The 10361-nt window shown below is 40.4% G+C and overlaps 1 protein-coding gene across 2 annotated transcripts; it reads left to right on the top strand.

The window, feature by feature from the left end:
- Positions 1–432: 432 nt before the first annotated feature.
- Positions 433–9725, top strand: GPR65 (G protein-coupled receptor 65). 2 transcript variants are annotated; one of them, XM_070378546.1, is made up of 3 exons: positions 433–594; positions 844–951; positions 7623–9725. In XM_070378546.1, exon 3 carries the CDS (start codon positions 8081–8083, stop codon positions 9104–9106), a length of 1026 nt encoding a protein of 341 aa, XP_070234647.1. In that variant the 5' UTR covers positions 433–594; positions 844–951; positions 7623–8080; the 3' UTR covers positions 9107–9725. The 2 variants fall into 2 exon arrangements, with proteins under 2 accessions (XP_070234647.1, XP_005896717.1); XM_005896655.2 differs by lacking the exon at positions 844–951.
- The last annotated feature ends 636 nt before the right edge of the window (positions 9726–10361 follow it).

Below are 10361 nucleotides of genomic sequence, written 5' to 3'. Positions count from 1 at the left end.
CTACTCTTTTTCTCCCAGGACGTTGATCACCTGATTCCATCTACAACCTCTTCTCTTGTTTCGTACATCCACAGTTCACACGTCCAGTGACTCATCCTATATTTCTGTATCTCTCTTGGAGTATTTATCCATTTTTGTGGTTATTATCTCCTTCACTAACTGATAAGCCCCTTACAGATTAGAACCAGGTCCTATATATTTCCCAGCACAGTGCCCTCAGAGTAGGATAGATATATGTGTTGACAGATAAATGAAAGAGGGAATGAACAAATGAATGCGATTCTAGTACATATTCTATTAAATAAAACACATATAATATCAGTATACAATTGTAACTGAGACACAGAAAAGTGATTTCTAAAAATTATACAACAGTAAATAATAAATAAAGCATCTTTAAAAATCCTTAGGAGACGTCTATTGCTCAAACTTGGATAATGGACTTCAATCTCATTAAGATGCTGCTTCCTCATTGGTTTATGACGACATATGAGTTCAATTTCCTGTCCCCTCAACAATGCTGGTTTCTCTTCTGGGTGCAAGCAGATGTATCTGACTCCTCGATCAACAGAGTCACCGTCCCAAGGAACATGGGTAAGTGTAAGATTAAAAAATAAAAATTTAAGTAGCTAACATACTTTTGAATGGTTGTCAGTGATATTTGCAACATTTGGCCAGTTTAGACCGTATAAATGTGATACTACAAGACAGGGAGACATGGGGATGACATATGGTCTCTCTACTTAGAGTGGTAATAAAGGATGTCAAAATCTTCGTGTAAAAGAGTTAGGTAAAACTGTTAAAACATGAAAGGGGAATGTTTATGCTCTATTTCCTCTACAGGAAACGGTATACTGACAAACTGAAAATTAAGTGGTTAGGAAGAAACAAGCAAACCCCTGGCTATAGAGCTATGTAGCACCACCTTTTCACCAACATAGTGGTCTACTGGTAAGTTTTTATACCATCAGAAATAATATGAAATTTGAAAATAATATTTCCAATATGAATGTTTCCCACATTATTAGTAAAATTGAAAATAATATTTCCAGTATTAATTAATAACTTAATAGGTGACTATCACTTGTCTGACACATAGGAGTCTTAATAAGTAGCTATTCAACTGGTAAGTGAAGGCAAAGGTTTCCTGTGGCGGCTGCTGCTGCTGCTGCTGCTAAGTCGCTTCAGTCGTGTCCAACTCTGTGCGACCCCAGAGATGGCAGCCCACGTTTTATCTTCGGATCATTGTCGTCAATGGTCTGTATTGTTTTAGAAGCTGTGGATTATATTCTTTAGGCATTAGGTAGAAATTAAAGTCAGAATCAAAACCTTAACCCAAATTTCTCAGCACTGGATCTAAAAGCCATTTTCTCAAAATATGATTAAAGTAGTGTAAACAATATCTGAAAAGCAGCATGAATGATAAGAACTATGGGTTCCATTTTAATCTGAGATTCACACAAATTAATTTAACAGCACCATCTTCCGAGTTTGGTATGACATGTGAAATGTTATTATGTAAATTTCACTCTGAGTGCCTCTGGCTTCTCTGCTATGCTCTGGATAGCTGGCCAAAGACGATCTCCATTCAGGAGATGTAGGAGAGATCACAGACTACCAGCCTTGTTGGGCTTCCCTAGTGGCTCAGTGGTAAAGAACTCAGCTGCCAATGCAGGAGACGCAAGTTCAATCCCTAGGTCAGGAAGAACCTTTGGAAGAGAAAAGGACAGCTCACTCCAGCGTCCTTGCCTGGGAAATCCCACGGACAGAGGAGCCTGGCGGGCACCAGTAGTCCATGGGGTCTCAAAGGAGTCGGACACAGCTTAGCGACTGAACAAAACAGTGTTGTCATTAGAACAGTATCAGTTCACGTGTAGTACAGGCTTACCATGTTCTTAGTACTGGGCTTCACGTGTCATCTCGTTCAGTCCTCACAAGAACTCTGTAAAATGGTTGCTGAGTGACACCTGTGAAAACTGAAACAGATAAACACACACGTGGTCACAAGTCCCCCAAGAACTGCTGAGAGCCTTTGAGTTTCCAGAGCCCACACAACGTAACCACAAGCCTCCGTCACCACCGTCTCTGTGCTCCCACCCAGAAGGCTCCAGAAGGCTTCAGGACCTGCTTCATCAATCCATGTAGTCTCGCGGCTGTTTAGCTAAGGCAGCAAATGTTTCTGCAAAGAAAGAAACGTATTCCGTTGAAAATTTTGTAAGTCGTCTCAAAATCATTTTTTTCCAATTGATCCTTCTTATCTTTTTTTCAAGATGCGTTTATCTTTGGCTGCGCTGGGTCTTTGCCGCGCCGCGCACCGGCTTTTCGTAAATGGGGCGAACCGGGGGCTGCTCTCCAGGTGTGGAGCGTGGGCTTCGCATGGAGGGCGCTTCTCTTGCTGGGGACCACCGGCACTCGGTGCGTGGGCTTCAGTAGTTGCGGTGCGCAGGCTTAGTTGCCTCTCGGAAGTGCGTCATCTTCCCCGGACTAGGGACCGAATCTGGGTCCCCCGGCATCTGTAGGCAGATTCTTAAACCACTGGACCACCAGGGAAGAGCTCCTTTAAAAAAAAAAAAAAAAAGAGAGATGCTTATTTGCTGAGTACCATGGACAAAGGAGGAAGGGGTCCCTTCCTGCCCATCACCCAGCCCCCAGTCCCGCTTCTAAGGAAGAATATTTTCATGGTTTAAATTTCTTCCCCAGATCCGTAAGCCTGGTCATGGATGTAACGTGTAACCATGAAAATTCCATCCTTGGTAGCTTATTATATTCTGGCCATCTTGGACATTTTCCTTCTCCTCTTATGTTCTTCAGAAGTCTCTTTAATGAGGATTGTGGGGGCCAGTGGTCTCAGTGGTAGTTTCTCTTCAAACATCCTTACTTGTGCTCTCATTTTAGAATTTAGTTCTGTTGAGTAGGCTATTAAAGGATGACATTTTTTCATAGCAATTTGGAAATATCAATCCATTGCCTTCTGGTTTCTGTTATCATTGCTGTTGAAAAGGTCTTGGTTGAAATTTCATCCTTAATAGGTAATTCGTTTTTTCTCCCTGGCTCTTTTTTTTTTTTCTTAGTCTTTGGTGATCTGAAGCTTGATTGCAAGGCACCTAAGAAGAGATTTCCATCTCTGTTTGTTTCTAATCTTATTTGGGATTTGCTGAGCTTCATAATCTGAGGATGCCTTGTCCTGCATCACTTTCAGACGTCTTTTACTCAGCATCTTTTCTAACATCGCCTTTCCCCTACTTTCTTCTGTCCTTCAGGAACTTCAGTTATACATATGCTGACCTTTTCACTTTATCCTCCTTATCTCTGTGGTATGGTATTTTCACATCTCTTTAACACTCTGATAATTTTGTGTGAATTCTTTAGCTCTACCTTGCAACATACTAATTTTCTCTTCAACTGGAGTTGGTCAGTTGGTTAGTCCCCGTGTTGAGTTTTAAGTATTAAGTTTTAAATTTTTTATTTCTGAAAAGACTCTTTCAATCTTTTATATGCTTAGTTATCTTGCATTGTCTCTGGATCCTTTATTCATATGTTCAGATTCCTTCTTTTATTTCTTTAACATATTGGGCATGCTTTTTTTGTGTTGTATATCTATTAATTTCATCTCTAAGGCTTTTGCGGATCCAGGTCTCTTCTTTCCCGTTTGTTTGCTGAATCTCACACATAGTAGCTAACTTCTGTCTGTGTCTGTTTTCTCTCCGTGTGGTAGCAGGATGTATGCTCTTTTTATCAATTTTTAAAATTGAGTCTCTTTGTGTGTGTGTGTGGACGGAGGGCATTTTAATCAGCTCATATTTGTTAGAACCCTATCTGTGAGAATTCTTGAAAGCCTGGGTCAAGGGCGCTCTCCTCAAGGTATGATTTCTATTCGCTTCTTCCAGGACCTTAGTACACTCACTTTTCCATCTGGTAAGCCTTTGTTTTAGGTGAATTCATTTTCAAATTACTTAAGTTACAGCTTTGTTTTGCGTCTATAAATTGCCTTTTATATGTGAGGAAAGGAGTAGAATCATAGCATTTCTTAGGAAGGCATGTATGCTCCACCCGCAGGAAATCCAGGTGTTGGCGTCAAGATTCTTTACATCTCATCGCACACAGCCTTTTGATTCCACTTTTTAACCTTAACCACAACATAACCCATATGTGAAAAAAATGCACGTATCCAAGCTTACCGCCTGATGCATTTTTACGAACTTGTTCAAGCTTGTTACAAGCTTGTTCATGTGCTGCGGTGCTGGGCTCAGTCGCTCAGTCGCGCCTGGCTCTTTGCGACCCCGTGGCTGTAGCCCGAGGTTGCTCATAGCAACACTCACATCAAGAAAGAGAAGGCCTCTCGGTTCTCAGAAGTCCTCCCGGCACCCTCTTCCTGTCATCACCCAGCCCCTCCCCAAAGGCCACTGCCACCTGACTCCTCTTCGTCAGTTTTTCCCAACAGCTAAACGTTCGACACGACATTCCACATGGCTGCTTGCAGCAAGGCAGATGGGCTTTGTTGAGAAGAAAGGGACTGCACAAGGTTCCTTCCCACTTCCAGTGGGTCTAGCTTACATTTTCTTTATCACCACATTATGAGTGGTGACACATAATTCATTTCAACTTTAAAGCAATTCACAGATGGTCCCTGATCTAAACAATAGACCCTTCAAAATTCAGCCTCCTAACTCAAAGAATTTTTTTTTTCACAGTGGTAGCAGGATATTTGCTCGGTTTTAGCTATCTATTCCTAAAAGCAAATACAGGAAAATAAAAGCCTAATTAAAATGTGTTGCCTCGTAAATTACTGAAAAGGAACACTTTTAACCTTCGGAAGAAAACGTCTTGACAAATATAAGGGAACATAAAGACGTGCTGTCGCTGAGTGTGAGACGTGACGTGAGATGATCGTTCTCACGTGTTTATTTGAAATCCACACAGTTTAATAGAGAATATAAAAGTAAAGCCTTCTGGAAAGTTTAGGGTTATTTTATATCTAGTTTGCAGAAATTATTATGATGTCATTTTCTTTAATTAGAAGAGTCATTATAGCTGAAAGACCCAAACCCTAAAAACACTTCAGATTTCTAAAGTATTTTTATATAAAGGCAGAAGACAAAGTAGTTAAGAGTCAAGAGACTTCAGAATCACAACCTAGGATTGCAGCCAAGTTCTACGAAGAGCAGACAGGTGATTGGGGGCTAATTGCCTGATACGTTGCTCAATTCTTCTTTGTAATACATAATTGTAATAAACAGCAGAGTTGTAAAACATGTATTATAACAAATATACATGCCATTAACATGGAGTCCAGCATGCAGAAAGCCCTCAATAGATGGGGAGCTATCCTCATTTCTGAAAGCACAGCTTAACACTACCCGGTTCTTAATCGGACAATATGGACCCTTTGTGCCTGCCTTTTTCCATCCGTCTGCATTGTTTCTGAACTTCAGCTGCATCATTGCTTGTAACAGTAATTTGTTCCTTTTACTGATGTATAGATTTTTTGTTGTTTTTCAGTTGCTCAGTCGTGTCTGACTCTTAGCGACCCCATGGACTGCAGCATTCCAGGCTTCCCTGTCCTTCACCATCCCCCAGAGCTTGCACAAACTCATGTCCATTGAGTCGATGATATCCAACCATTTCATCCTCTGTCGCCCCCTTCTCCTCCTGCCCTCAATCTTTCCCAGCATCAGGGTCTTTTCCAATGAGTCAGCTCTTCATTTCAGGTAGCTAAAGTATTGGAGCTTCAGCTTCAGCATCAGTCCTTCCAATGAATATTCAGAATTGATTTCCTTTAGGATGGACTGGTTTGATCCTTTTGCTGTCCAAGGGACTCTCAAAAGTCTTCTCCAGCATGATGGTTCAAAAGTATCTTTTCTATTGCTATTAGGCATTCCAGTTGGGGGATATTATGAATAAAGCTACTGTGAACATTCTAATTCTACCACATGTGTCTTGGGAACCACATGTTATGTCCTACTGTTGAGCACATACCTAGAAGTAGAGTTGCTGAACCATAAGATTTGCATAAGAGCCAAAGAGTTTTCCACCCAACCGTATATGAGAGTTCCAGATGCTCTACGTCATCAAGACTTGGTATTAATATTTGCTCTTTTTCATTTCATTTATTCTGGTGAATGCGTAGTTGTGTCTCACTGTGGTTTTAGTCTGTAGTTCCCTAATGACTAATGAGGCTGAGCACATAGATCCAGTATTGAGTCACTGTTGACCTTAAGTTTTCAGAACAAAACTAATAGTGTAGTCTCCCCGTTCCCAAGTGAGGACCAACCAGAGGCCATGGATAGATATGGGGCTTTTTCTGAGAATTCCTCAAAGAAATAATGCTAAGACAGGGAACTTGCCAACTTACCCTGCGGTCTACACATACGTGTGAAGTGTGTTTTTAGCGTCTTTATTTTGAGGGCAGAGGCTCCTGGACCTCAGCAGGTGTCGGATGACCGAGCGCCACTTGCTACCTGCGCAGGCCCACACTCTGTCCCTGGTTCTCTGCCGTCAAAATTAGTTCCTCCAGACCCACATACGCCTTAGGGTACCCAGCCCACTTACCTCTCTGATCTTAGCTCTTGCTCCCCTTTTCCCTCTCTGGCAGGATTCCCTATTGATCTGAAAGGATTTGAGTCATATTTTTAGGTGTGGAAACACTAGGTGATTTCAGGAATTGTAGTTCTCTGTTTTGTGCTGTGATCTACACTCTGGGCTCTGGACCTGGTTCACTCTCTGGCTTACTCAGGAAGAGGGCATGACTTCCTTTCCCAGTGTGGTGACCCCACAGAGCTTTCTGTGAATATCCCCTCAGATAAATCAGCCGAAGCACCAGCAGACCTCACTACTTCCCTGTTCTAGTGTGGAGAGGAGGATGGCTTCTCTCTTTCTTGCGCTTTTCTTTCTGCAGATGTTGAATCTACAACATCAGACCTTTTTAGAAAACTAGACTTGTAAGCAATCAGATATAAATGGTAGAAACTGAAGATCACAAGATATTACCCAGAATCGAGAACATTCTGCCCTGTCTTTCACAAGAGTATGAGAATGATAAAGTAAATTAGCCTACAAAGAAAGGAAAGGAAAAACAAATGAGGTAGTGTGGCTTAATTATTTATGAAGGCTCAACAAGCTGCTATATTTTCAAATGCTTCACTTTATCAAACCTCTTATGACAATTTTTTCTTGGCTCATAAGCTTATTTTGAAAATAAGTGCCTTATACAGAGATTGCATATGAAATTAAAAACTTGAAATGCTGTAATCACACAGTTTACCATACACTCAAAAGCATTTACTGATTACAAATAAATAACTGAATTTGCCATCTTTTTTAAAAATTAGCTTCTAAAATGACTTTTGACTTTAATTTTGCATTCTTAGATTATGTCCAGTGGGAAACATAATTCCTTCTAACCCAGCATCCTTTGAATAATTTTTATTTGAAATAAGTCAAATATCTCAGCTTGATTTCATTTACTGAAGTCTGCTAGACCATTTCCCCTTTTTAAACACCTTCAGTGTATGAAATTTAATGCATTTTGATATCCTCAATAAATGAAATAAAATAAGATTCTTTCAAAAATGATGATGTCTCTTTTAAACATCCAAACTATTCTAGTTTGTTTTTCATTACAGAAACAAAAACATTTTAAAAAGAGATGCCATCCTCTGTGAAAATGAAACCTTGTATATTCACGTTTGCACCAATCTCCTCTGAGTTTTGCGAAGAAAACTAAACTGAAGAACAGCACTCTATGAAAACTGGTGGATAAGCTAGTTCATCCTCCAGAGCTCTTCGTCAGCCTTCCGTGATAGTAAGTGCTTGGACTCCTGCACCTTAAAATCAACTGATTCCTTTTGTAACTGCCAGGAGCCTGAACCCTGACCTCCACCCACCGATACCTGTGTGAAAATTGACCTCCATTCATCTTTAAGACCACCAATGAACCAATCAGGACATTTGAAAGCAAAGGAAGACTGACACAGTCTTAGCAAAAGAGAATTAGGTGTTGAAAGCAAATCACCAGGAGGCAAGACTCAGTTTGCTATTTCCTGTCTGGGAACAAATGTAATCGGCCCCTTAAAAAGAAGCAATGAACAGCACATGTATTGACGAGCAGCATGACTTGGAGCACTACTTGTTTCCCGTTGTTTATGTCTTTGTGGTAATAGTCAGCATTCCAGCCAACATCGGTTCTCTCTGTGTGTCTTTTCTGCAGGCAAAGCAAGAAAACGAATTAGGCATTTACCTCTTCAGTTTATCCCTCTCGGACCTGCTCTACGCCTCAACTCTTCCTCTGTGGATCAATTATACTTGGAATAGAGACAATTGGACGTTCTCTCCTGCCTTGTGCAAAGGGAGTGCTTTTTTCATGTACCTGAACTTTTACAGCAGCACAGCTTTCCTCACCTGCATCTCGATTGATCGGTATTTGGCAGTGGTCTACCCTCTGAGGTTCTTTTTCCTAAGGTCAAGAAAATGTGCATTCATGGTCAGCCTCACCATCTGGGTTTTGGAAACCATCCTCAATGCTGTCATTCTGTGGGAAGACGAAACAGCTGTCGAATATTGTGACGCCAAGAAGTCTAACTTTACTTTATGCTATGACAAATATCCTTTGGAGAACTGGCAAATCAGGTTTAACTTTGCTAGGACGTGTATAGGTTATGTGATACCTCTGGTCGTTATAATGACTTGCAACAAGAAAGTTTACCAAGCTGTGCGGCAAAATCAAGCCACGGAACACAGGGAAAGAAAGAGAATCATAAAACTACTTATTAGTATCACGTTGACTTTTATCTTGTGTTTTACTCCCTTTCATGTGATGTTGCTGATTCGCAGCATTTTAGAGCATGACATGAACTTAAAAGAACAAGTGTTTGACCATTTCAAGTCTGGGAAGCAAAGTTATAAGATCTACAGAATCACAGTTGCATTAACAAGTTTAAATTGTGTTGCTGACCCAATCCTGTACTGCTTTATAACTGAGATAGGAAGATCAGATATGTGGAATATATTAAAGTTCTTTACTGGGAAGCTTAATAAATCAAAGAGACAAGGAAAAAGTGTACTTTCTGTATCTACCAAAGATACTATAGAATTAGAAATCCTGGAATAGAACCAAGGTATATGTTTTTTATTTTATTTTTTAATATAAATTTATTTATTTTAATTGGAGGCTAATTACAATATTGTATTGGTTTTGCCATACATCAACATGAATCCACCACAAGTATACACGTGTTCCCCATCCCGAACCCTCCTCCCACCTCCTTCCCCATGCCATCCCTCTGGGTCATCCCAGTGCACCAGCCCCACGCATCCTGTATTCTGCATCGAACTTGGACTGGCGATTCGTTTCATATATGATATTATACCTGTTTCAATGCCATTCCCCCAAATCATCCCACCCTCTCCCTCTCCCACAGAGTCCAAAAGACTGTTCTATATATCTGTGTCTCTTTTGCTGTCTCACATACAGGGTTATCGTTACATCTTTCTAAATTTCATATATATGCGTTAGTATACTGTATTGGTGTTTTTCTTTCTGGCTTACTTCACTGTATATAACAGGCTCCAGTTTCATTAATATTAATGATATTATGCCATCGAGATTATATTTTGCAGAGGAAACCTAAACATGTGTTCCCATTGAGGGACAATTTTAATCCTAATGGAAATATTTTTTTAAAAGGTTGTATAGCTCCCTGACTTTTATTAAATGAGAATTAAATAAAACTGAATATTTTCCTAATGACTCGGGGTCATTATTGTTCATGGCAATTGTTTTTGTATCTGTGCTCTAAGCTCTCAGGGAGTAATAGGCTGTATTGGACTGTGTGTTTTTAAAGCGGTGACCATGGGGTATGGTCATGGTGATTTTCCCACTCCTCTGGATTTCAGACCATCACTCCTCCCGATCATATGGACCTGTCTCCAACAACACCTACTAAATACTGCTTCCATCTGTCTCCTTAGTTAACGAATATTTATTGAGCCCATTCTGTGTACCAGGTTTTCTGTTAAGTAGTGAGGTTACAAGAGAAATGATCTAATAAGCTTTTTGAACCTTATACAATCACTAAGTCACTAGCTTGTAAGAGCTCTTTATAAAAGTAAATTGTCTCTGAGTGAGAGTCTGAAGGCCTCATCCACGATATAAAGGACATGAGCCTTATAAAATTTCCTTCAGCTACTCAGAGAACTTTTTACCTTCTTTAAAATCATTATTTTAAAAAAGTTTGGTTCTTTCAAAATCTGCTGTTGAGTACAGGACGGTTGTATAGGTTTCCCAGGTGGCGCTAGAGGTAAAGAACCCGCCTGCCAAAGCAAGAGATGTAAGAGATGCAGGTTCGATCCCTGCAGGTTCGACT

Source organism: Bos mutus, chromosome 10, assembly GCF_027580195.1.
Source record: "Bos mutus isolate GX-2022 chromosome 10, NWIPB_WYAK_1.1, whole genome shotgun sequence".
NCBI lineage: Eukaryota > Metazoa > Chordata > Mammalia > Artiodactyla > Bovidae > Bos > Bos mutus.
The sequence above is the reverse complement of the archived record's forward strand: the minus strand, read 5'-3'. Positions and strand labels throughout refer to the sequence as shown.

Excerpts from the sequence above, each read along its gene's own strand:
- GPR65 (XM_005896655.2), top strand. The coding sequence starts at position 8,081 with ATGAACAGCACATGTATTGACGAGCAGCATGACTTGGAGCACTACTTG.